This window comes from Pleurodeles waltl, chromosome 3_1 (assembly GCF_031143425.1).
Source record: "Pleurodeles waltl isolate 20211129_DDA chromosome 3_1, aPleWal1.hap1.20221129, whole genome shotgun sequence".
In the NCBI taxonomy this organism is placed as follows: Eukaryota; Metazoa; Chordata; class Amphibia; order Caudata; family Salamandridae; genus Pleurodeles; species Pleurodeles waltl.
In genome coordinates, this window is record NC_090440.1 from 418,145,424 (window position 1) to 418,172,951 (window position 27,528).

General features: G+C 44.0%; 1 protein-coding gene across 2 annotated transcripts in view; it reads left to right on the top strand.

Annotated features, from left to right (window-relative positions):
- Positions 1–27,528, top strand: part of LOC138284178 (aminopeptidase Ey-like) — a 534,815-nt gene that overhangs the window by 437,335 nt on the left and 69,952 nt on the right. For both annotated transcript variants that reach the window (XM_069222674.1, XM_069222675.1), the window contains exon 18: positions 49–216. In XM_069222674.1, coding sequence (XP_069078775.1) covers positions 49–216 — 168 coding nt within the window. The remainder of the gene's footprint in view (positions 1–48; positions 217–27,528) is intronic.

Below are 27,528 nucleotides of genomic sequence, written 5' to 3' on the forward strand. Positions count from 1 at the left end.
ATTGTGCAACTATGCACCTTCATGTGTCTTTATCCTTTATTCTTACAGCATTGCTCCAAACCTGAAGTCCACCATCTACTGCCACGCTATAGCAAAAGGTGGGGAAAACGAGTGGAATTTTGCCTGGGAAATGTTCAAAAATGCCACCGTTGCAACAGAGGCTGACAAACTGAGAGCAGCACTGGCTTGTACTAAGGAACCCTGGATCTTAAACCGGTGAGCAATGGCAGCTGTCTCCAATGTAAAGTGATGAGGTGTTAGGGGAACAAGAATAAAGAATAAAAACGTAACTGCTGCTTTGGGCCCCGGCACCATCCGCCTTGGTGCTCCTCATCCTCCTGGCAGTCACTGGGGCACAAAGCACAGGCTCCAAATCCAGATGCTTCTCTCTTGTTATACCAGGTATGAGAGGAGCGCTTGGATTGGCCTGAGCGGGCTGGTCTGATGCTCTCTCAGGCACAGGGAGTCTGCCATTTCTCCACCGGGCTTTGTAGCTCAGCTAGTTTGGAAAAATTTTGGTATGTGTGTCAGTTTGGCTGTCCTAAGACAGCCGGCCAAACCGACATGCGCACATTACAGTGCCCACCACTCTTCCTCCCTGACATGGCCTGGCCCCGCCCTAGATTCCATGGCTCAGACAGTGATAAATAAAATGAAAATAAAATTGTTTGACTATCATATTATTTTTCACTGCCTGACTCTGAGAAGGGGGAGACACTTTTCTGCTATGACAGGGTCCCAAATAGCAAGCTTTCTAATTATCCCTGCTCTCTGAATTTATGTCATTAAGGTAATGGATTTTCTAACCTGTACATCTTAGAATCAGCCACATCTTCCATGTCTGGACATAAACAATTTGTCCAGATGATCTCAACAAGACTTCTTCAACTGCCATCTACATGTACTGTGTCCTGGGAATTGATCTTGTCACCCACCTTACTTTTTAATATTTACGACAAGCAGCTGGGAGAGCTTGTGGCTGGTATGAGTTTCTCCATTCACCAGTACAGTGACGAAAACCAGCTACATCTACAGGAGTCATCCACAGAGGATATCCACTGCCTAAGGAACTGTTTATGTGTCAGAAAGGTTCAGATGTTGAGGATAATATTATTTTCACTCAAAAGATAACTAAGTGCATTTTTGTTCTCTTATGAAACATCCATGATTTTAGATCAATGTTGGCAAAATATAGCTTAGACTACTTCTGGATTTTCCATTATCATTGTAAAGTTGTTTATAAAACATCCAAGAAGGCATATTGTCAACTAGCACTGTTATTAAAAATCAAGAAATGTATTCTTCTTGAAAATTTAAAGCTATGGCCCAAGCAGTGATCTTTCCCTATATTGATAGGACAAAACTAGGTTGCTTATCCCTGCGAAAAAGTATTTTGCTCTCTTTACAGTTGTTCACACAGCTGATCAAAGGAGCTAGATAATCCCATCATATAACTCTATTCTTATCATTCACAAAGCAAAAATTCCCCCGGAACTGTAGTGCATGTAAAAAGGGCAAAACATTGATTGTATCAACATAATTAGTGGACTGAGCTGTTGTGTCAGGATGTCTTTTGACTATGCATAGCAAGGGCATTTTTCATTCAAACAGCCTTCATATTAATGAAAATATGTAAACCTGTAATAGGCATATTGATCACAGTAACAACTGCTTCTCCCATTCACGTTCTCAAGGAGCTGAGGTGGAAGTACTTTAAAAAAAAAAATGTTATTAGGATTCAGCGTATGGCCCTCCAAGGCTATTAACAAAACAAAAAACACTCTTCATATGAAGTTTGTTGTATCTATAACTACACAGTGGCTCAATCATCGCTGTATTTTTACAGATATATATTTGTAAGTTTATGACTGTGGGAATACCACATTCTAGGTGGAGACCTCTACACATAAAACTATAGGCCTATCCTATAGTATTGTATTGCCCTGGATGGTGAAGAGGCGCTTTGGCCCTTGTCAAAGGAGCTGCTCCACCCCCGAAAAATAAATTCCTGCTGTCCAGGGACACTATATGAAGACATGGTTTGATGCCAGGGTGAGCTGCCCCCATTCCTTTAAGTTTCAAAAACATGGTGTCTAGTGGACCTTCCTCTCCCTTGGGGGAAAAGTCCCCCAAAAGAAAGATTGTATTGCTCAGTTTGGAGGGGTGCATTGTTTTTTGCACAAGGGGCCTCTCACCCACAAAATAAAAAAGATCTTCCTGGTGACTAGTGGTGTTGATCCCTTCTTGAAGATTGCCGTAGACAGAGGACATAGGGCCACATGTAGCAAGCTTTTTGCACGTCACAAACAGCTAATTTTGCTGTTTGCGACGTGCAAAAAACACATTGCAGTGCACAAACCACATTTTGCGATTCAGTAACCTGGTTACTGAATCGCAAAATGGATTTGCGAGTCGCAATTAGGAAGGGGTGTTCCCTTCCTAATTGCGAGTCGCAGTGCAATGTAGGATTGGTTTGTGACCGCGAACGCCGTCGCAAACCAAACGCATTTTACACCCATTTCACTGCATGGCACTGCAAAAACATTTCAGAGCAGGCAGTGGTCCTAAGGACCACTGCCTGCTCTGAAAAAATGAAATTCACACATTTCATTTTTCGCTTTTGTAATGCATCTCGTTTTCCTTTTTTAAGGAAAACGGACTGCATTACAAAAAAAAAAAACAGCTTTATTAAAAAGCAGTCACAGACATGGTGGTCTGCTGTCCGCAGCAGGCCACCATCCCTGTGAGGGCTGCCATTCGCAAGAGGGTCACAAATGCAACGCACCTCATGATTATTCATGAGGTGGGCATTTGCAACCCCCTTGCGAATTGCAGCTGGTGTCAGGGACACCATGCAACATTCAGAATTGCGACTCGCAAATTGCGAGTCGCTCTGACTCGCAATTTGCGGGTCGCAATTCTGAATGTTGCTACATGTGGCCCATAGTGACTTTTCCATTGCTGCCTCTCCTGCAGAGATTCATGGCAGGGGGCAGAGTTATGTCCCCAGCACCAATCAAAAATGAGAGCAAATCACACCATTAGTGCAGTCTACTTTCACTTTGTTTTGCTTTGGTGTCTGTGTGTTGGTGTTATAACAAAGCAAAGAAAATATTAAGCTTGAGATGCAAATTAATCTTTTCTCTCACATTCTGACTTTAATTTTTTAAAAGAAAATGCTTCTTATGTTTTCACCAGAAGCTTTTGATTTACTTGTGCAGCCACCAACTGTTTCCGAATCACCACATTGTTAAAGTAGTATAGCTGTTGGCAACAAGTCGACAACTGCACTAAAGAGGCTAAATATGTTGGTTCTGATGATCTTTTGTGCATCACGTGCCTGGCCATTTTGATTTTGTTTGAAAATAAAATAATATGTTTTCAGCACATTGTAGCTGTAGATTTGCAAACTTACACCTTTTGGTATTACAGCTTTTCTTTCCTTGAAGAAGTTTTGATTTTGAGGTGATTTGTGGCTCCTCCATGACCCCCACAATTCACCAGAATGCAGACTTCTGACAAAGCATTGAGAAGTACTGAATAACATTTTTAAAAGAAGCATTAGTTCAAAATCCTTTTTACAAAACAAGAGCCAAGCATGATGATTTTACTCTTTTCCTAGTGGGCTCTCCCCCTTGACTCTGATGCCGTGCTTGTGCCGGCCACATGTGCTGCACCCAGGTAAAGCCACAGGGAGCGCCATGAACAACAGGGCCTTTGAGGCCGTTTCGGATTCACCTTATCTCCCATATGCCACTTCATTTCTACCCCAGTCCACTTCTTGCCATGCTGTAAAAGTAGGCAGTATTGCTGCCGCTTTGTCTGTCGCTCTACCTGTCTGCTGCCACTGTACTCTAAATCCTCGCCTCACTCTTGGAGACAGGTAAACACAGTGTGCGACAGGGTGGTAAGGCGGTGGGAGGGCAATGGGAGGTGGTTGGTCAGCGGGGGAAGCTCATGCCATGTTGTGCTAGGCTATCCTGTGATGTACAGCCAAAAGGATTCAACTTCAGCTGAGTGTGTGCGTGGAGGCGGCGGCACCTGCAGGCCTAGTGGGAGGAGGGAAGTGGACTATTTTCACTGTTGTTTGCTGCCAATTGGTTGCTGAAGTTGTTGTTGCTGTAGAGAAGTATACAAGTAGTATTTCTGCTGCTTGTTGTCGTTCTTGTGGCCTGGTGGGCCCTCACCCACGGCATTGACCACACCTGCACTGTGGTAGAATTTGCACTATTTGCACTTCTTCTTGCACTACCTGGATTACCTGGGTTGTCTGCAATACCTGCTAGAATTTTCTTAAAGGTTTTTAACTGTCATTTTAATTTGATACTGCACTACTTGCCCTTGGATATTGCACTTTGGATATATCATGGGAAAAAGAAAGGCTACTATGGTGAGTGCCTTAGACACACAAGTTCACACACACTCGTTCAACCATTGAGAATTTCTTGGTGCAGGCAGTGGACCTTGTTTCCAATGAAACAAAGTTGTCCAAATGCCAACTTTCACTTGTAACTAGGGAGTTAGATAGCTTGCCCCTAACTAAAACACCTAGAATTTCTTTCACAAGCAGCAACAACCCCTCTACATCCATTGACCAAGGCCTATGCATTTCTAGCTCTCCCTTGGGCGAATACTGACATTAATCTTGGATCTGCATGGAATACTCTGGGGGATAGGGCCGCCGCTGCTCCTGTGGCTCCGCAAGTTTAGTGTGCACACCTGAACCTGAGCCCATGGTGAAGCAAAGGAAAAGGTCACAGAAGCAAAAAAAACATTAACTCAAAACCAACCTAACTAACGATGACCAGACCATCTCATGCACCCGAGTATCAATCTCTGGGATGGTCTGAGCACGAGTCTTAGTGAATTTTTGGATTCCAAACTACGTCCGATCTATGATCGCCTTGCTATCATTGAGCCCAATTTGAACCTTTTAATCAAACTAGGAGAATGTGATCCTGTCTCTTCACAAATGACACAGTCACCTGCTGCACCCGGTGCAGTCGGGGCTAATCCACCAACCTCCAGTGCAGTACCAGCCATGCAGCTTTCATCTGATATAAGGGGAGCTGAGTCTAGAGATGGTGCAGACACCATAACTCTGTCTTGGGCCATGACTTCAGGAGTAGTCGCCAACACTGTGCCTCAGAGAAGTGGGACCCAAGTTCTCCCTGGTGGCCTGCCTGGAAGCCGCTGGCAAAGGCATGCTACCTTCCCTTTGATCCCTTTGATCGCGATTACGTAATCACCCTAGCCAATATTCTTACCCTTGTGATTGACTCACCTGAACCAACAAGTGCCCTAAAGAACAAAGTATCCATTGGCTGAACAATAATGTGAGCTGCCAAGGGAACTTTCATAATGAGATTCTTTATGTAGGGTGGGTGGGGGGCATAGGCCATATGGGGACGAAATTTCAAGGAGACATTATAATCTTCAGTATTCGCGACCCTGCGGTTGCAAGGCAAGTACTGGCATCAGCAAAAGATGGTATGGTTAAACCAAGTTTAATTAAAATCTTGCCGCTTGGTTTCTTCTATAGACATTTGTCCCAGCCTATCCACAGGAATGATTGGGGTCAATCTTCAATTCAATCCCATAGCAGACAGCACGTTCACTCTAACCTTCCCCTGCAAAAAAGATTCCAGGTCCTAGCAGATATGGGTGGTAATGACTGACTTTCTGAAAAGAGGGGTGTGTGCGCTAAGATAATGCTGCTGGGATGGCTAATCATTGTAGGAATTCCAGCCCACTAGATCGCGCATCCACCTCTATAAGATTGACACCCTGTGGGCCAGACTGCCTAGCTACAGGTTCCTATTTCCACAGGATGAACTGTGATGCTTTAAACTCGGCAGTGGCTGAGGTCCTTATGGATGGCATTGGGGGGAGGGCTTGATCTGCTAAAGGAAGATAGACTGGTTGAAACTGCACCTGCTGCACTTCATGCAGACGAAAGTGCCAGTACCCCTCATGTTGGGGTAGTATTACTTCTTTCTCATGTAGTTGCTAGGGGAAAAATGGTCTGTTTTGTACATTTTTGACAAGGTTGAGGGTAGGGGTGTGGGGGAGGTGCGGCCTTGATCACTACAACCACCAGGTTGTTATCCTGGTATGTAGATGGTCTGACATACAAATTGTCCTGCCCTAAGTGATCTACATTCATCGATACTTATGATATATGTATATTTTAGAAAATATGTCCAAGTGCACTGTTCAGGGTTTGTGACATATAGCAAGGAGGCAATTTTTCTCGGCAGGGGTATGCCAGCAGGGGGTTTAACAACTTGGGTCAAAACTACCCTTATATGTAGTATTTTTGAAATTGTGTTAGATTACCCAGATATTTTGTGTATCACTTTAACTTCTCCAGGTATGGCTATCTGTTTTATCTTTAATGTTTATTTCTGGCCAACAGCAAGAAAATCTGAGTCTGAAGTGATCCAAATGTTATCCGTCCATTTGGCCGATCTTCCGGGCAAGACTGTTAAGATGGTAGGGGGAGATTTTAATTGTCAGTTTGAGCCCCTACATGCTCATGTGGAATTTTATTTAAGAGAGGAAGACCAATTGTGGCACATCCCTAAGATAGCCATCCCCCCATAAACAAATTGACCCCTCTGACTCTCCAACTTAAATCCTTAGTATTGAATGGAGGATTGAGAGTGTGTAATGGTAGGCCCAAGTCAGATAAAGAAGGCAATCATACCTTCGAATACACCACAGTCCACAAGTCTAATTGATTACTTTTTATTTGACCTCCGATTTTGGCCTATGTGAACTGATATGGAGGTCCTTCCCTGCCAGGATAGTGATCATAATGTGTTGGCTCTCGAACTAAGATGCCATATTCTAGCTGCACAGCCAGAGGTTATTAAGCCCTTTGATAGAAAGTTAACTGTGGCCCCAAAAAGGCGAAGGGAGTGAGTTATCGTGGTCTAGGGAGTCAATCGCTGAAGTCTATAAAGCAGCTTCTGAGGCGACTCAGGAGCAGATGTCACTATTAAACACACCTGCAGATCAGAGTGCGAATCTGACCAACTTGAGTCTCAACCATGCCCCATTGTCTTTAAAATTAAGGTGCCATTTCCTCAAAGAGGCTAGCCGCTCAGTTTGGAGGCCCTAGTCAGGCTCTCAAGGTGTTAACAGGTTCAATCAAATAGAGCAACAGACTAGTAATTCAAATAGCCAGAAGGGCATATAAAGATGCTATATGTGGGGGCAAGAGAGAGTAGGAAATCAAGAAATGGGCCTTGCCTACTTGCAGCAGTCAAGAGAAAAGACTCACAATCGTTTTGGAATATCATTGCAACTGGTTCCTGTGACGCTGTTTATTCATGTGGGAAATTATATTACAATGTCAGAATTGGCTGCATATTCTTCCAATTTGCATTCTTCCAAGGAACAGCCTATATATCATGATTAAGATAACTGTGATGTAGCTCCAGTTAGTTATAATGATCTTCATCCTATTATTAGATTATCTGCTCTGATAAATGGCCTGCAGGAGACTATAAGTTTTGGTCTTGAGGAAGTAAGACAGGCCATTGCACAGCATAAAGATTCCTATGGACCTCTAATTGGATGAGATTGAAGTATGGACCCCCTATTTTGCTATCCTTTTTAATGCAATATTGAAAGGAGCCCCTATTCCATCAATGTGGGCTGGAGCTGAGATTGTCCCTATTTATAAGAAGCCATCCAGAATCCTCCCCACTAGTTATAGGCCGATAAGCCTCATTGACAGCACTCAGAAAGTCTTCGCATCATGAGAAATCTCCAAGATTGAATGACCACTTCTGGTATACTGACCCCGCTACAAGCAGGCTTCAGAGAGTGTACTAGCACACTAGTGTTGTGTAGCCATTTTAACCATAGTTTTATACACGTTATTTTAGCAAAATAGGCCTGCCACCGTGCACTTTAACCTAGATATGTTTTATTTTAGCTTAATTATATTATTTTAACTATTTTAACAGTAGCCACATTTGCGGTCTTGTTTTATTTTCTCTATCTAGCTGTTCTTTGCATAGGCCAGCTTTGCTTTCTCAAACAAGACATTTCTTTCACTCTGTGCTTTTCTCAAGGCTGCAGTAAGATAGGTTGCCGGCAAAAGTGGTAGGCTTTGTCTCCAATGTTCACAGAAACATACACAATCTTACATGGGGATCCTTTCTTGGAACATCAGCTGTTTTATTATAAAAACACTACTTTGACCCATGCACATTAGATGGAGATTCCAGCCAGATGACCACGACTGTATGCTGATTGCTGATTGCTTTGCTGCAGCTGCTTATGTAGACTACAGGCCTCTTCCTCAGGTATGAGGGATAATGTCTTCCCAGGGGAAACCTTAAAGGCAGAATTAGAGCTTAACATACTGTGCTCTAACATAGCTTAGGTAGGAACTGTCCCTATCAATCCTTAGTGACAACATGGTAGTGTTATTTTTGTGTTTTACTCTCCTTGTCACAATTTTAATCTTGTTGTGCTTCATCGTCCTAGTTATTGCAATACATGCTTTATTATCTAAGATGCAGTTACTTCAATAAAACCTTATTGAGCTTTTCTCTGCCTCAGATTGTCCTTGGATATGTGAGACTGATATAACTAAGAGAAACAGATGAGATCTGAGTGACCACAATTTCCCTGAGGAGTCATTTATGTCATGCGCCCGGTTGCCCAATCATCCCTGCTCTTGGGTGGAGATGAGGCACTGCTAGTTAGGTGGAACAAACCCGGATTAGGCCGACAAATGTCACATGGTGTGGGATCAGACTTAGTTCCCTGCAGTCAGGTGATTCTGCTGTCCGAATCCAGTAGTCTCATTAGGATAATGCGAACCTACGCGACACAGCGCCGCCAACGTTTTGTCAGGTACTAATTTTCGGGTCTTCCTGAGTATCTCTCTCACTACATGCAAAGACATCTCAGTACTTTTTACGGAGATGTCTGTGGTATTGAGGATTTTCCTCCTCAGCTAAGTAGGGAGTACCTAATTAACACTGTAGGTTGTTCAAGCTTGAACCCTAAAAGGATAATCCCTATTTGGAGTGCTTATCTCTGAACAAAATTTACCATTCATAATGGCGAACCCGCAACAGGTAGCAATTGTGGTCAATATGCAACCACCCCTTACTGCACATTTATTTAGTATATAATAGAAATGTTCTATTCTTGGGCCCCATATATATATATATATATATATATGTATATATATATATATATATATATATATATAGAGAGAGAGAGAGGGAGCATATGCAAATCTAGAAATATCTCTATTTTATCAAGACCATAATAATTGGCTTGCTGGAGCTCTACCACATACAGTCTTGCATGTTAGGTTAGGTCCTCTAAGTAATAATGGTCCTACCTGGCTTTTATTGGCCACATATACACCACGCCCTTATGCACCAACCTTGACGGTAGCTGAGGTTCGCTGCTTATATACTGAGCTTATGAAAATATACAGACTATTAGAACAGTTTGTAATGCAAACATTAAATAAATACAAACCCAGAACGTGCTTCCCCACTGCAACTACATGCAGTAACTCAAGGTATTAATCCTGCGACTGTACATTAGATCATGGGTAAAGTACTCGCCAAACGGGAAGAGCATGGTTTCCACAGTAGATAACTGCAATACTTGGGGCACAGTACTTGCCTTGCTCTATACTACTGCACATGGTACACTGACACTTACCAATCTACCGGAAGTGTTAAAACAAATTCAAGATGAATACAGGGCTGCCCCGGCCCTCGACTTGGGGATGCAACTTATGGGCAATTTTGCCACGGTATCTTCAATTCTATTAAGTAACCTTAAAGGGGAAGCAGTTTCACTAGCAGTGCGTATGCGGCTCCGGGACATTTCTCCACAGGATCAAGATTGTGAGTTGCCAAAGATTATTGCAGAGACCTACTTTAGTATTGGTTGAGATAGTCTTGAGGCCAGACCAACAAAATCATAGTTTCAGGGTAAATCTAATAAAGATTCTATCAAGCAAACACCTGAGGGTTCTAAAAATTGCTGGGATAAAAAACAACAAACACCTAACAAGCATTTGCAATGCAATAGGTCTCACATTTTCTGGAGTTAGAGCTATTGGCATTCTGAATTAATAACTGGACTCTTCTCGGCACATAAATTGGTCAACCCTCTTTTCCTGCCATAAAAATTCCAGTGGCCCAGCATTTAACTAATCCATTTCTATTTACCTTCTTCCTCTATCTTAAAACATATACAATTATCATATAAACCTTTATCAGAAATAAACATTTGCCATGAGAGTGTAATGCTCAAAACACCATAACAAAAATATAATTTGGGACAGATTGGAGGTTGAAAGGAAAGAGGGAGTCTGAAGTAAAGATGGAGAGGACGATTGCCGTAGTAACGGTGCCTTGGGCCCTGGAGTAAGAAAGGAAAATGGTTGACTGCAATTTCAGTAGGAAAATACAGCAGTAATTGGAGTTGAGTGAGGTCTGTAGATCTCTGTGCCATGGTGACATTCCACCTGTTGCTACATTGATAACTAGACCTCAGGAGAGAAAGCGGATGGGGCAGAAGAAGAGAAGTGAAAGGAATACAACAGACAAAAATAAGAAAGAGAAGGGATTGCAAAGAAATAAAAGAGAGAGGGGAAAGAAAGAACTAGAAAACACAACTAAGAGAAGAAATAGAGCAAACGTGAAACAAAAGAAAAAAGGGAAGGAAGCTAGCGAATGAAAGATAAAGAGGAAAAAGCAATGAAAGAAGTTTTTAAAAAAAGAGAAAAATGAACATTAGAGAAAAAAGAGAGATGGTGAAAGAAACAAGCAGCGAAAGAACCATGAAACGTATGTACTGACACATTTCGCACAGACGAAAAATTGGAAACCCACTTTCACACTTCGGGTCCCAGCAAGTAACTTATGGCTCCACACACAGATGGTAAAAAGAGGAATTTTTACTAAAATGTGAATTGACAGATAAAGATAAGAAAACCCCAGAGAAAGGAAGAAAGAAAGATCTAAAATAAAAATTGGAAGAATGCATACCAAGTTAAAGGAAAGAGCAAATAAAAAGACAAAGAAAGAATGAAGGGAAGAGAAAGCAATTGTGAAAGAATGAACACAAGTTTTTGTGAGTTTGAAAGAGGAGGTAGCAAGAGGAACACAGAAATAAAAAAAAGGGAAAGAAGTAGAAATAAACAGTTGAAAGAAAGAGAGAAACTGTTAATGTGTGGATTTTAAGAGTTGGAAAGAGAAAAGTGGGGTAGAAAGAAAACATTGAGTAAACAAAAAGGAGGTTCTCTGGCAGAAAGTGTGTGTGGGCTTTGGGCACGGCTGAGCAGCTTGGAGTGTATGAGCTGAGGTGCACTGATGGAGCTGTGCCCGAGATCCCAGGACTGGAGCAGCAGAGTGTACTGACTGCAAGAACTGAGGTGCTCTGGCAAACAGCGTGTATGGGGTTCCTGGCACTGGCATGTCTGAGGGCTTGGAGTGTGTGAACTATGGTGCACTGATGGAGCTGTGAGTAGGATCCCACAGGTGACCCCAAACAGGGTCTTACTTCAGTTCTCCAGACTGGAGATTTGTACCATTGTTTGTGTGATGACAGTGTGTACTTTAAAGTCTCATTACAAAAAAAAGAATGTTTTAAAAAAAAGTCTTAGTTCGTCCTGCGACTTGTTTTTTAAGGACTTGCTTTTCTGTAAAGTGATGGCAACTGGCTTGATTGTCCTCGGCAAGCCACTTTGTTTAGTGCAAAACTTACAGTGTTACTTGAGGACATCAAGATTCTGGTTTCTGAGTCCCCATTCACAATTGTTTTTTTTTTCAAAGTTGGGAAAAATATATTTTACTCTGAGGTCAAGACTCAAAGTAATATGTCAAATGTTGTTATACAAGCAGAAAAGGCACAAAATGTGCTGTATAATCTCTTTTCAAATCCCCCTGATAATAACCATTACAATCCTTTAGACTTGATAGGCCAGGAGCATTTGTAATATGAGGACTACTCTGGCCCTTGTTTCAGCATTGACTAAGGCACTGTTGTGGTGCACTTAAAGGTTGTCTGCTCAAAACTCCAATGATAATTCTAATGCATTAATTATGTAGTCCTGGTCATCAGAGTTTTTAACGTTATAAAGCACTCTAAATAGCATGAACTATGGTCCTCAATGTGTCAACCTTAGAAGGATGAACGGCTGAATTGTTCCTGCAAGTATACAAACCTGTTGGAGGTTACATTCATACAATGCCACTTAGTTAGATGGAGTGTCTTCCAGCTTTGCAAAACTGCAAATGTAGTTTTAAGGCTTGCATGGCACTGATTTGCCTGGTTGATTGACCAATAGAATTACCAAATAACTTAACTAGCCTTTCAATGATGGAAGATTTAAGAAAAACGCATACATCTCACTTCTCTGCATGCATGACAGTATATTTGCTGCTACCTTTTTCTACCACCAAAAAAGTGATAGTTTTTTTTAATACCTAATCAGTATTGAGTACCTCAATTGAACCTTTTAGGTCAGGATTTTGATTCTGCTGAAAGAGACCTATCACTAACAACATCTATTAAGAAGGCTTTCGATCTCCCCTTTTAACCACTGCCTTTCTTCAACTAGTTTATTTCTTGGCTTGAGACTTTTTCAATCACGTCTTAGCCCTGTGGAACATTCTTCCCTCACCTAATACTATTGGCTGTTTCAGTGTATACTTCAGCGTCAAGTCGGTCCTATGCATTGTACTGGAAGAAAGGGTACTTTACAATTATAGACCGAGCTCCACTCCTGCTGGATCCCTCCTAGGTGTCTGACTCTAATGTGCTAACGCGGCATGCCTTAGCACATTAAACCCAGACCTATTGGCTTTGCCAATGTTTGTTGCCCTACAGCAATTGATACAACCTAGCGTTTCATTTATAAAAGGGACGTTTATTTTATTTTGTTTTCATTCATTCTCAAAGGTATTTGAAGATCCAGAGCCCACCCCCTTTATATACTGTGTGGGCAGAGGAGTGCACTATTGGGTTATTTCAATTTCACAATGCACTTCCTTGTCATTCTGCATCCATAGTGAACACTTTTTCCCTTTGTCAAGTCAGATTGGCTGCAGGTAAAAATGCCTGCCACACCGTGATTCAGATTTTGAGGAAGGTCATTAAAGCCTGAGGATTTTGAGTTTCCTGCTTTCAAGAACAGAGACATGCTGCCACGACTATGCCTCTGGCCCCACCAGCACAACGCTGAAGGTGAGGCAAAAAATAAGATGGACCCAGGATGTGCGCACATATTCATCAGGAAGGGCGACTGCACAAAGTTGAGTTGTGCAACTGCCTTGTTCTCTCTCACAATGCGCAACGTCTTGGTGAATATAAGAAATTTTTGTGAACTGTAAACTGTTTGCACAATCATGGTGTTATTTACACAGTGCTGCTGACGTGTGTGTATGCCATTGTGTATCAAACCCACAAGATAGCCAACTGACAGCTAGCATGATGCATTTGTTTAGCAGTAGAACATTTCACAGAGGGAGGGTTTTACATTAAGGGAACTGGTGCTGGCTTCTGGCTCCACCAAAAATGGCCACTAGTTGGCACCAATCTGAATCAGCGTTCATTAAAAAAAATACATTCTTGTTATGTGAAGGGGAGCAGCCAAACAGAAAAATATTGTTTTGCCTGATGCTCCAAAGAATTCTTGCACCAGAGTTGATTTTGTCAGCACCTCAACTCACTACCTTCAAGCAATAGTTGCAGTGCTTTCGTCATAAGAGTTTAGCTGTGCTTAATAATACGTACTCTGTAGGTCTAAAGTAATGGCTCCTGGGTACTCAAATGTAATGGCATTGAATGTCAGTTTCGGATGTATTCTTCACCATTCATGTGTTAACGTCCCACTTACTGTCATCTGCAGTGAAACAGGATTCAGTGTGTTTTGATGTCCTTTTAAGAATCTGAAAAGGCAATCAAAACAAGCTTCAGAGCAAAATTCTGGGCACTACACCAATTGTTTTACAAATGAAGCACTGGCAAACTGGACTTCTGCGCAACACGTAATGAGACCCCCAGAGCCTTGCCATGAAGAAGGAAAGTGTGCGACATATTACCACACGGAGTATCATCCATGGATGTAGCCAGGAACACATCCGGTTCTTTAATTGTATATGGTCCCATTTTGTAAACAAGCATAGTTCTATCAGAACTATCAAAGGCATTTGTTTCATTAGGAAATATTCGAAAGCGTTTTTACTCCAATTCACAGAATAAAGAACCAATGCGTGTTTTTATTCTAGTGCTCTCCGGTTGTTGTGAAGACTGCAGGGGTGCCGTGACTCACTGAAATTATTTGAATCCATTAAGATGTGGCGGCAGCAGATGAAGCCACCATTCCAGTTACTTCAGACGGTGCCTCCCAGCCTATGTGTTATTCAGCAGCACAGATGTGGGAGCCCCGCTTTCCCGGCACACATCCGGACGTGACCTCATTGTGTTTCTCTGAGCGCTGCATTCGCGTCCCTTCCGCCAGTCCCTAGTGTAGCTCCCCGCAGCAGAGACTGACCTCTGCATAAAAAACTTGAAGCAAGCACTCTGGCTTGGCTCGACTCAGCTGTTCAGAATAAATAAGCCTTGCTGTTTCCTCTCGGTCAGGAAGTCGTCTCATGCCAGAATCGTGCCCCATATCAATTGTTATCACAGATAAAACAGGAACTTGCAGAATTCTGAATGCAGCTCCCAGGATCCGATTCAACAGCCATTAGGGCATTTAAAATAAAATTGCACAAGCAGATGGGCACATTTACAAGTGTAATGCTCAACTGTAGTTCATAAACAAGCATTTGGAATGCAATAGTCTTGTGTTTGCTCGAGTTAGAGCTCATTTTGTTATAAATTACTGACTGGACTTTTATTGCCACACAGACTGAAAACAACAAAAGGAAGAGAGCGAGGGTGAGCTGGCCCTGGAAAAGCCCCCCTCTGCTGTTGGTTTATGTTTACAGAGGGAGCTGGTGGGGAGGAGGGACTGAACAAGCACCCACACTGTTGAGGTGAAACAGGCAAATGCCAAAAAAAGTCCCTTACAGTAGAGATAAACAGGACATAGCGTAATTACACAGTACTTTGTGCTGCTCCCAAAGTGAAAAAAAGGCAAACTAACCACTTGCAAGCAAGGATTTTTGAAGGACACTACAACTAACAAATCAGAACGCTGGAACTCACTCTGTTGTATACATTAGTGTACAGCAGGCCGAACGCTAACGCTCGACCTAAAAAAGAAAATGGAGAATCTCCGCACTCAGAGATCTCTCAGAATAGATATAATCTCAGAAACAGAGATAATGTAAAAACACCTGACAGATATCAATATACTGATACAGGTCAATCTCGTTCGTTTCAGGACTCACTGGAAAAATGCAGTGAGAGAGGTGGGTGGTCAGAGCGAGGAACTGGGTAAGTGAAATGGAGACAGGAATCACAATGCCCAACTGAAGTTTCTGTTAAAAAAGAAGAGAAACTTCCTCAACACAAACCCCAACTTAATAAGAAAAAAGTGGCAGCAGTTGGGATTTGTCATGCCACTTAGGAAGAGGGCTCTATTGAAGAACAAGACATGGGTACTAGCTCTGCTAGACAGCACAACAGAGGTCACAATAGTTCGCCGGAATCTTCAAGAGCATCTGGAGGTGAAAGCAACTGATAATTTCTTTCTACAAGTTGAAACTGCAGGCATGCATGTCTCCACGTCTGATAGGGTGTATAAAGTAATGATACAGTTAGAAGGAGACATTGAACGCACAATTGACGCAATCGTCTGGGACCGCGTCATTAACATTTATAATATTTTACTGGCCGTGAAGGATTGACCACCTGAAATTGTCTGTACTTGCCCATATGGGGAAAAGGTTGTCAAACCTTCTTTCTCGCCTCTTGTTCCCGATGAGCTCGCAGAATCTTATGCCATTGATTGGGAATTGGCGCAGGCACCCATGTTAAATCACAACCACGTAGGGTGGGATAAAGACTCCCCCTATCATGTAATTCCAATTAAAAGCCAGCCCCAACCTCAACCCCAGTGCCCAATAAAACATGATGCTAAAGCACCTGTGAGTGAAATCCTCACACAACTAGAGTACCAGGGTATAATAGAACCCGGTGTCTCACCAATGAATAATCTTCTATTCACTGTACCTAATCCAGACCATTCACACAGAATAGTCTTAGATTACAGCCACTTAAACAATCATACATGCACATATGCTATACAAAACTCTCATAACACGGCACTTATGAACAACATGGTGTGCAAAAAATACAAAACAATATGGGCTACTTCCAATGGCTTCTTCTGCCAAAGTATAGCTACTGAGAGTAGAGACTTAACAAGTTTCAGCGCACTAGGCTCCCAGAAAAAAATCTGTAGTTTACCACAGGAGTATAAAAAAAGTCCAGGAGTGTTTGCGGCATGTGTAACGTTAATATTGCACGACATTGACCGTGAAGCATTGTCCTATGTAGATGATAGCTACCTTGCAGACAATGAATTACTGCAACACCTAAGACAGGTAGCCTGCATTATTGTAGGATTTGCCGAATTCGGCTATAAGTTAAACTTAAAAAAAACAAAAATAGCCTTCCTTAGTGTCCTTTTTCTGGGATTCGAATTATTAAGTGGAGGAAAGAGTCTACCGCCACAATTCTTAGAAAAATGCGCACAGTAACAACCTCCAAATACCTTTAAAAAACTCCAATCCCTATTGGGTTTCAAAAATTTGGGCAGAACATACATTCCAGGTTTTGCATTACGGACAAAACCCTTATATGACTTAATACATCCTGACTTTTCTAGGAAATTCTGGACAGTTGAACACACATGGATTCTCAGACCATTGCAACAAGACATGCTTGCAGCACAACACTTACACACGAGGGACAATAAAAAGCATCTGGTCATCAGAGTAATTGCTGGTGTCATTGGTTTCACCTATGTAACATTTAATGAGGGTGAGACAGTCCTGATTGCATACAAATCACATTTGTATTCAACAGCAGAACAACATTTTGCTCCCACTGAGAAAATTCTCACTACTGTTCAGATGGCTGTCATTAAAGAAAGACCACTAGCCCAGGGGAAACGCATTATTGTCGTATCTTCAATCCTGGCCCTTGAGGCTGTTATGAAAGCCAGTGTTCCAAACACCAAAACATGACATTCACATTGGATCCAAGGGGCAACGTCTCTGACAGCCACTAACATTGACTATATTTTTGACCCAAAGTTACAAACTCAAGAATTTTTGCAGTATGAACTAGAACACCCAGTTCCGGCAAATACATTGCCTATTGGTCAGTATCAGAGTCATGTACACTGATGGCTCAGCACAACCTGCAATAGGCACTAAGCTTCAATACTCCGCTGCTTGCACAGTCGTATGTGGTAATAAATTCTATCCACAGCATACCTTTACTCAAACCCTAAGGGATTGCACTGCTCAACTAGCAGAGCTAAAGGCTCTGGTGATGGCACTGGGACATATGGATCCTGACCTGCTAACGCTGATTGGTTGTGATCCGTATTATTGTGTCCAGTCCTTCAATGAATATATGCATTACTGGCACCAGAATGGGTTCAGAGATTTCAAAGGTAACACCATCAAACATAGACTTCTGTGGGGGAAAATAGTGGATCTGAAGGAAACGTTGCCAAATGTCCATGTTGTACATACACTTGGACACCAGCACGTTGGAATACACGTTGCTGGAAATACACTGGATGATGAAGCAGCCAAATCAACAGTAGCCACGGCTTCTGTTGCCGCGGTAACTCGTTCTAGAACGAAACCGGCTGATGAAATACTGGCTGCCGTGCAAGCTAGGCTGACGGCACACCTTTACCTAAAGGATATACCATTAAATATTCCTACTGGATGGAGGCTTCCTTGACGCAGAAGTTAAAATTCCAGGTGTGGGAGTTTGAGTAATTCCCAATAAAGACCTAAGACCAGAGTTGATCAAAGCTGTGCATGAGGGAGTTGCCTCTGCCCATGCTGGTGTGGCGGCTACAATATCATTATTGCAGGCTCATTATTGGTGGCCAGGTCTATACAAACAGACCAAACAGTATGTCCTTTGTTGTGATATCTGGCAAAAAATTAAGGGGTCCACCGTCAAACTCTCACCACAGACACCCCTCCTAATTTCTCACAAACCACTACAATGTGTGTACTTGGACCATTTTGGTCCCCTGACTCCTGACAGTGCATACAAATACATCTCAGTCGCTGTTGACTCCTGTTCCAGATTTCTATGGGTGTGGCCACAACGCTCGGCTGACGCTCGGACTGTTATTAAAGAAATGCAAGTCTTTATCGGCACATATGCAGTTGCGGCTTTCCACTTGGACCAGGGCCCTGCTTTCGCCTCAAGGGCATTCAGAGACGCCATGGCTTCATTAGGGATCCAACTCCATTACTCGTCTCCATTTCATCTAAAGGGAAATAGTGTTGTGGATCGACGAAACCGAGATTGAAGGCAATCCTTAACAGCCAAAGTATTAGGTACAGGTCGTAGTTTGCTTAATCACATGTATGGAGTCCAGAGAGCACTTAATAATCTGCCTAGATAGTCCCTGGGGGTTGTACTTCATACAAGTGCCTATTTGGAACTCAAATGTGTGTTCCAGATCTTGATGGTCTTGGCGTGGATGTGGCAGAAACACCTTTTGACATAAATGAACATGCACTGTCTTGCAGGAATTAGTTCCGTGATAACAACGTTTCTGTCAGTGCTGCCTCCTTAGGAATTAAGGTTGTATCAATAACATCTACCAGCTGGATTCCAAAGGTTGGGAATCTAGTACGTGAAAAAGTTGCTGTGAAAAAGGAGTTTGGTCCTCCTGATCGTGCACCTGTACCAGTCCTGGGAATACATCGTACCAGAACTGTTATACTACCACCGGTGCCTGGTTCTAAAGAAAACTGCTTTGTCGCCATCGACAACGTCAAGTTACACCATGTTGCCGATCCTGCACAGCAGACCAAGAGGAACAACCTGTAGTCCCTAAATCCCTCTCACTGCTGGTCAAGATGTCCCTCTACAAGTTTTGAGCAGCGACGCCCTAATCCAGTAGTCTGATTAAGCTAAAGAGAACCTACGCGACACTAGGACAGGTCTTCCATCTTTATTATCTAGAATTATTGTACCGTTGGGGCATGGGCACCTATACGTAGTGTTTTTTTACTTTAGGTCTGCATTTGACCTTGTCCCCCATTTGAAGTTGTGGCAAGTTCTGGCAGACATGGGTGTCCCGCATTATGTGCTGAATACGATCATAAGGCTCTATAATAATATTTGCCTAAGTAAGATATAGGCAGATGGGGGAGCTGACTCGTCTCTTCCCGGTTAATAGGGGTGTCAGGCAGGGGTGCATCTTTGCACTCGTTATTTTCCTTGTTCATAAATGATTTAGTAAGATAAGTAGATCACACTGAGTCAGACGCACCCTGCCTGGCTAACATCAGGGTTTCTGCACTGAGGTTTTCCCGATGATATGTTACTTCTGACCAAATCTCCCATGGGCCTGCAAAACGTTCTCAATAGATTTGATAACTTCTGCAGAGTGAAAGGCTTAGACAACAACCTTGCAAAAACTAAGGGCCTCATTTGAGTGTGGCTGTCCGAGGACCGCCACACTTGTGGTGACAGTTGGACCTCCGCACTCCAGGCGGTCTGACCACCGCATTACAACACTGGTGGGTGGGCCCACCAGGGGATCGCTGTCCCCACCAGGAACATTGTTCCCGACAGGATGACGGCGGTCTGAGTTTAACTCAGCTCCTGTTGTGCTGACTACAACTCAGCTTTCTGTCAGCCTTTCCATGGCAGTTACCCCAAAATTGTAAGGCTGGCGGAAAGCCAGTGCCGGGGGCCACAGGGGGGCCTCTGCACGGCCCATGCCCATAGCATGGGCAGTGCAGGGGCCTCCCTGCTCAGCACCATCGGAATGGCACCATTGGAATGTGCACTATCTGCATTGCAGAGAGTGCATATTCCGATGGAACTGGTGTGCTACAGTATTGGCCTAGGCTCCCTTAAGGGAGCTAAGATCAATATCAAAGCACTGTTCCTGCCGGTCAGTCTGGCAGGAACTCATAATACAGTGTTCCTACCAGTCACCCGGTGGGAACATTGCAATACGAATGGGAGGAGCGCCACTAGTATGACAGTGGTGTCCTCCCCGCTAGCTGACCGCCAAACTCATAATAAGGCCCTCTGTATATGGTTTTTAATCCCTGCCACTTCATCCAATCGAGTCCAACACTGAGGGGGAGCCCTCTGGAGTGAGTCAATAACTTTGAATATTTCAGTGTAATCCTGACTGAGCAGCTCAGATGGCAGCCTCATATTGCAAGGTGTGAACTAAAACTAGATCAAAGCTCTGGGGGGCTGCTAGAAATGCACAGGGCTTCCCCTTACTGTCCCATTTCTCCAGCCCTGCAGGTCTATAATCACCAGGCACTGGGATCTTCTTTGTATGGAGTTGAGCTCTGGGGACACGGGGGTACCCACCTTGATTACTACAGAGAACCACTTTATGCAACAGTTGGTTGGCCTGCCAATAATTACAACATTGCTACCCCTGTGGATGGACTTGGGGCTCAAAATGATCTCTAACATAGCAAGGTTACGACCCCTTCTATTTTGGAAGAGGATCTGGTCATCACCGGAGCTGAGCTCTTATCAACAGGGTTTGTCTGAAGTGTTGTGCCTGCCCAGTATGGGCAAAGTCGTCTAGGTTAAATATGTGAGGTCCACACTAACGACCATTGGTCTTGAGGTTTGTGGACCACTTGAAAGCAGGCATGCACGATCTCCAAAGAGCAAGTTAAGAGGGCATACTGGTCATACCAAAACAGCTTACTGTATAGTCATCCCAATTTGGGTTCAATGACGCAGGCCTTTCTTATGCAGAAAGTAGATTTTGCACTAGGGCAGTTCATGGGTGATATATAACCTAGCACGCAAGAAAGCTTTATCTTCACTTCAGATATGAAACTCTTTCCTTGCATCGAACACCACCAGGTGGGGTCAAACCAGTAATCAATCAAATGGTTATTGTTCATTCTGCAACTCATGGCAGGAAACCATTGAACACGTGTTATTCTTCTGCCTCATTTATCACAGCATTAGGATGAAATGGGTTGCCCGACTGTGTCACAGTTTTGGGGTAAGGGAATTTAAAGAAGCCTAAAGAATTATGTAATCCGACACCAGGCAATTTGTTTTCTTTGCTGTGTAGAGATTCGTGATGGCGATGTGTAGGATTAGGCAAAGAGCACTTCAATGGAAGCTCTGTAATGCACTATTAGGTACCCACTCGATTGTCAATATCTCGTTTTAACTCTCTTGCATATATTATTAAGCTGTTTTATCTTCTTGTATGTTTTTACTATACATAATATGTCAATGGATTTTGTTCTCCTCTTTCTTTTACTCTGATTTTTTATGTATATACTTGCTTGTTTTTCTATTATCATTGATGGTGAGATTCACCGAATAAAGATATTGGATATGATCTATTACCATCACATATAATACCATACATAAGAAAGATACATAAGATACCAGTGAAGGGGCAGGGTTAAACACTTAAAACAGTTGCTGGATGGATGCACAAATGTGAAGTACGAGCCTCAGGCTTGATGTCAAGATAGGGAACAAGAGAAGTTTTCTTTTGGCATATTATGACAAACTAATGTAACCAGGCTGTTTAAAGGCTGGGTATAATTTAGAAATATTTTATGCTAGAAGGTTTGGGGTGTATGACAAATATGATTAGGGTTTACCTAACCTTTGCCTTAATTTGTGTAGTTGCACATGATTTGTAGACAAATGGCATTTGGCATTTGTTGTGTGGTGCTGTATATACCAGCCGGATATGAGAGATTCTCTGATAGGCATATCTGATTTCTAGCACTCTTACCTACCCTAGCATAACTCAGTACTGGAGGATTGAGAGCTACCTGCCAGTTTCCTTTTTTTCCCAACTAGGTCACAGTTTTATTTTGTGGTCTATGGAATCTGCCGGTTGTGACCTCATTCATTTGGAGTAACGCAGCAACTGTTTGCAAACTCTTTCCCTCTACTCAATTTTTGCCCCCAGCAGTATAGTTTATAATTTTTTTGCAAACGTTATCATTTCAATGGTTGATAAACTGGCTATCCTTCAAGTGTGCCTCCCTGTCTTGCCCCAACATAATGTACAGAACCAGTGCTATAAATGTGCCAGCAATTAATGTATTTTTAGACACAAAGGTGCATATCTACATGTAACAAAGCATTGATCTCCTCCACCTCACAACCATTAAGTGGATTTAGACTTTCCCTCATATATAAATACAGGGTAACTTGTGCTAATAAGACTCTACAACTGAGAATAGAGTTATCAAAGTCAACAATCAGGTATAGGTACAGCTGAGCAATGCTAAGATGTATTTCAATGGATTCCAAACTGGATATCCATCAAGTGTGCCTCCTTGTCTACCAGATAATTCTCTTGCCCGGACATAATATTAAAACACAGCACAAGTGCTATTAAAGTGTCAGCAATGAGTGTATTTTTAGACACAGAATCACATATCTATATGTCAAAAAGCATTGATCACCTCAAAACGATTAAACACACTTAAATGCCCCTAATAAATAATTAATCTCTATACAAGTGCTGGTAAAACTCTCAGACTGAGAGATAGGTAAAGCCAACATTCCAGTATCGAAGACGCTGTTCTGGATGAAAGCTATAAAAAAAAAAAAAAAACACATGCTAATCTCAAGACCAGAGAGTACTCTAGGACAGTGGTTCCCAACCTGTGGTCCGCGGACCCCCAGGGGTCCCTGACACATTCCCAGGGGGTCCGCAGGCCTGAGCTGGCAGGAAGACACCTCTCCAGCTGGGGCCTCCCAGAAACACGAGCATGTTTTTCTATTAATTACTTTATTTATGCAGCAGTTTAAAAAGCACTTCAAATTCATCCACCAACTTTCACGCAAAAAATAAAAAGGTCAAGAGAACTCATATGATTAATGTTCCTGCAGGAGAGAGATGGGAGGTTTGACTAGCGATAGTTCTGACTCATCTAAGGTAGCGCAGAGGGTTAACATGCCTGCTGCAAAGAACGTACATTATGCAAAGAACATTATTTTATGTGCACAGCACAGTGGGTTACTGCTTTTGTGACAGATTATTTTGTCACTGTGCATTTCATAAATTACAATCGTAATGTAGCACAGAGAGCTATGAACTGCGGTCAAAGAGCTGAATGCAACCCGCCTGGCAGAAATGAGCAATTTATGTAAAAAAATGTTTGCTTTCATAGGCATACATTCTTATTATTAAAGTCAATGCTAACCACAGTGTTATGTTCTGAATCCCGAATTTGCACATCTCCAAACTAAGCACGCTTACAAAATGCCAGTATAGATGACGTGAATACTACACTTTGTAGTCCACTGTAAAGCACTCCGACACCCTACAGTGGTATGAGAGGTGCTATCAAACAAATGAATTACATGTGACAGAGAGGTTATGGAGAGAAGAGAGGCCCTTATGGTTTTACTTCCTTTCCCCACCACAAATTTTATGTGAAAAAGCTTCTCAGCTCTTGTGTACCTAAAAATAGAAACAAATGGCTTGGGAAATGTAGAATCTGACCAGAGGATTCTGCTTCCCTACATAAAACCAAATATTGAAAAGTTAGTCATCGAGATGCAGTATCGACCTTCCCATTAAAATCTTTTGTTTTTGTGCATATTTTCAAAATAAAATAATTATATCTTTAGTAATTTAAGTATTTTTTTGATGGGTTCTTGTTTGTGTATTTTCCGCAAATTACTGTTTTAATTCTTGAAATTTAAATTGTACAAATTGTTTGGGGGTCCCCGGCTTTCAACAGTGATTCAGTGGGGGTCCTCGGGAGTCAAAAGGTTGGGAACCACTGGGTTATAATGTTGGAGGCATTGCTAATTACTTTTATGTTCATGGAATGTGAATTTTTACAGTTCCGATAAACATACTCTGGCCCTCATTACGACTATGGCGGTCGGTGATAAAGTGGTGATAATACCGGCAACAGGCTGCCAGTAACTACTGTCAAATTATGACCATGGCAGAAAGATCTCTGAAAGAGAGCTGATGTACCACACTGACCACCAGGGTGGAAACAACAGCCGCCACGGTGGTAGCCGCTTACAGCTAGGTGGAAGTCAATGTCCCGCCCACCATATTAAGACACTGCAAACCACCACCTTTTCCAAGGCGGTACCAACGACATCAAAAGCACGGCAGAAACAGAGCTCAGAAGTGAAAGGACTCACCTTTGGAAACACAGGGAAGAACCACGCCGCCATAGAGCCTGAACTGCATGCCTTTCTGATGATATTGTACGTACTGCTCCACCACGAACAGTAACGCTGGCGAAGACGACGACGGTGAGTACAGCCACCTAGCATACAATGGAGGGGGGGAACGACAGTGACACACACACGCACCACACACACACATGCCATACACACAACCATATGCACAAGAAAAACAATTTATCCCCGTAAATCGGCTGAATAATGCAAGGACAAAACGATTTCGCCAAAGTGTTTGTAATAAGAACAATACAATAGAAATAATAAGTTAGGCAACATAACATATATTCAAATTTACAGCAAAAGGGACACAGCTCAGTCCTTAATTTGCGTGGGCCACCTGGCCAGAGGCCAAAGTCCAAGGCCCCGCTTGTCAACTGTTTCAACACGGAGAGAACACTGCAGGGGCATCAATTTCATAAATAGGCAGGCACCTCAGGGAGACGGGGGGCACCTCAGCCGGGAGATGAAACAAGACCACTGGTTCTGGAGGGGGCAACGTGCCCTATGCTTGGTCCTGGGGAGTGCAAGGCCGCAGTCTCTCGAGTGGGTGAATACCCCACTGGTTTTGGAGGGGGCAACATGCCCTGTGCTTGGTCGTGGGGAGTGCAAGGCCACAGTCTCGCGAGTGGGTGAATACCCCACCGGTTCTGGAGGGGGCAACATGCCCTGTGCTTGGTCGTGGGGAGTGATAGACCACAGTCTCCCGAGTGGGTGTCTTGCCCACTGGGTCTGGAGGGGGCAGGCTGCACAGCAGCCCATGGAGGCAGGATTATTTAGTGCCCGCCGGTGGTGACAGGTGCACTGTGGTGGTGCTGCTGGTGGGGGGAGGTTCCTGGACATCCCCTGCACTCTCGGACGGATGCACAGTGGTGGTGCTGCTGGTGGGGGGATGCTCCTGCACATTCCCTGCACCCTCAAACGGATGCACAACCATGGTTGGTGGTGGGGGCTCCATCACAGCTGCTGGTCCAGGCTTCTTGCCCTTCCTGCCTGCTCCCCTTTCCACCACAAGTGGGAGCGGTTAGGACTGGGCCCATGGACTGTGTGGCTGAGGTGCTTGGCTGGGTTCGTGATACCTTGGCCATACGTGCAGGACAGAGGGAAGGGGTAGAGAAGATGTCAGTTTGGTCAAGGAAAAGCTTTTTAGGGACATTGGGGCGAGAAGTGAGAGAAGGAATAGGAGTGGAGGATGAGGGAGTGGTTGTTGGAGGTGTCTGTCTGCTGGATGTGGGTGCAGGTGCATGGGCTGTATGCTGTCATGAGGTGGATGGCTGTTGGGTGTCTGAGTACTTGTGTTTGTCTACTTTAGGAGGAGGGGGACAGACACAGTGGGAGAGGACACAGGGGACGTGTGCATGGATGTTGTGGAGGTGTCTGCCAGTAAGGTGTGTGTTCTGCTTGGTGTGGTGATGCTGGTAGTGGATGATGATGCAGTGCATGCAGGTGGGAGTGTGGATGTGGCTGGAAGGGAGGTAGTGGAGGGGAAGAAGGGGGAGACAGTGGAAATAGTGGATGTTGTTGTGTCTGAAACTGGATGGTGTTTGTGTGAGTGCCTGTGGGATGAAGTGTGGTGCTTGTGTTTGCCTGTGACACTCTTGGGGATTGGCTTGTGTGCATGCTCATCTGTATGTGTGCCTGGGATAGGTTGGGGTTGAAGGGAATGGGACTGGGCAGTAGAAGTTGGAGGGGGGAACGGTAGTAACAGGGACAATGGCTGCCATCAGAGAGGAGGTCAGAGCCTGAATAGATCTTTGATGGGCCGCCAATCCAGTGTGAATGCCCTCCAGGAATTCATTAGATTGTTGCATCTGGGCTGCCAGCCCTTGGATGGCATTCACAATAGTTTACTGCCCTACAGAAATGGATCTCAGGAGGTCAATAGCCTCCTCTCTCAGGGCAGCAGGGCTCACTGGGACAGGGCATGAGGTGCCTAGGGTGAAGGAGATGCCCACCCTCCTTGGTAAGCAGGTACGGGCAACTCGATGAGGGGCTGCTGGGAGGGTGGTGCTGGTATGGGGGTGGCGGCAGTACCTGTAGCTGGGTGGTCACAGAAGTGTCCGCCACCACCAGGGAGCTTCCATCGGAGGAGGTATCTGTGTCTGAACTGTACGCTCCAGTCTCCGCTGTGGTGCTCCCCTCACCCTCCGTCCCACTGGTGCCCTCACCGTCAGTGTACTCTGCCTTCTGGGTCCTGTGGGATGGAGCTCCCTCCGTCGCTGGTGCCTCTGCTCCTCTGCTAGATTATGATAATGCACAGAAAGACAGGATGACAAAACAAGAAAGGGGGAGAAGACACTCACACACAGGGAACAGCCCTATGCACTATGCATTGCACTACCAGTGATATTGCTAGCCACCAAGGCATGGGGAGGGGCACACACCACCAAATGCAGCACACCTGGGACCCACGCAGCCCTGACCAGTAGTGGATGCCTACGAGCTCGGTAGCAGGATTATCCCTTCAGAGCCCTAGCCAACAGGGGACCTACGCTGCAATGTCAGGCCTGCCCTATAGGCACCCACTGACACACAGCCACCACCCGGATACTAACCTTCCAGCCATTTCCTTCAATGATGGCCACTGTACTCACCCCCTTGTGGCTGCTGTCATGTCCTCAAGCTCCCATCCACCTCTGGATAGGCCATCACCAGTATGCAGGCCATCAGGGGGGTCAGGGTTCGATGAGCACCCCTTCCTCGTTGGGAGGACATCCCCAGCTGGACCTCCGCCATCTTCCATGCCCAGCGTCTCAAGTCCTCCCACTGTTTGCAACAGTGGATGCTCTACCTGCCATAGAACCCCAGGGTCCGCATATCCTTGGCGATGGCACACCATACACCCTTCTTTTGAATGGAGCTGACCTCTAAAGCAATTCACACAGGAAAATACCATTATACAAACAGTCCTGCCTGTTACACATATGGCCCACCCTACCCGTTCCCATCACCATTTCCACACACATGGCCCAGCACACAATCTGTATGCCGCCAAAAGGACATCCACCCACCCCCCTTACATGAGGCCTTCCCGCACACAACTCCATGCATTCATACCACATGCATTATAGTCACAGTTTACTCACCTGTTGGTCTGGAGGCCCATATAGCAGTCCATATTGA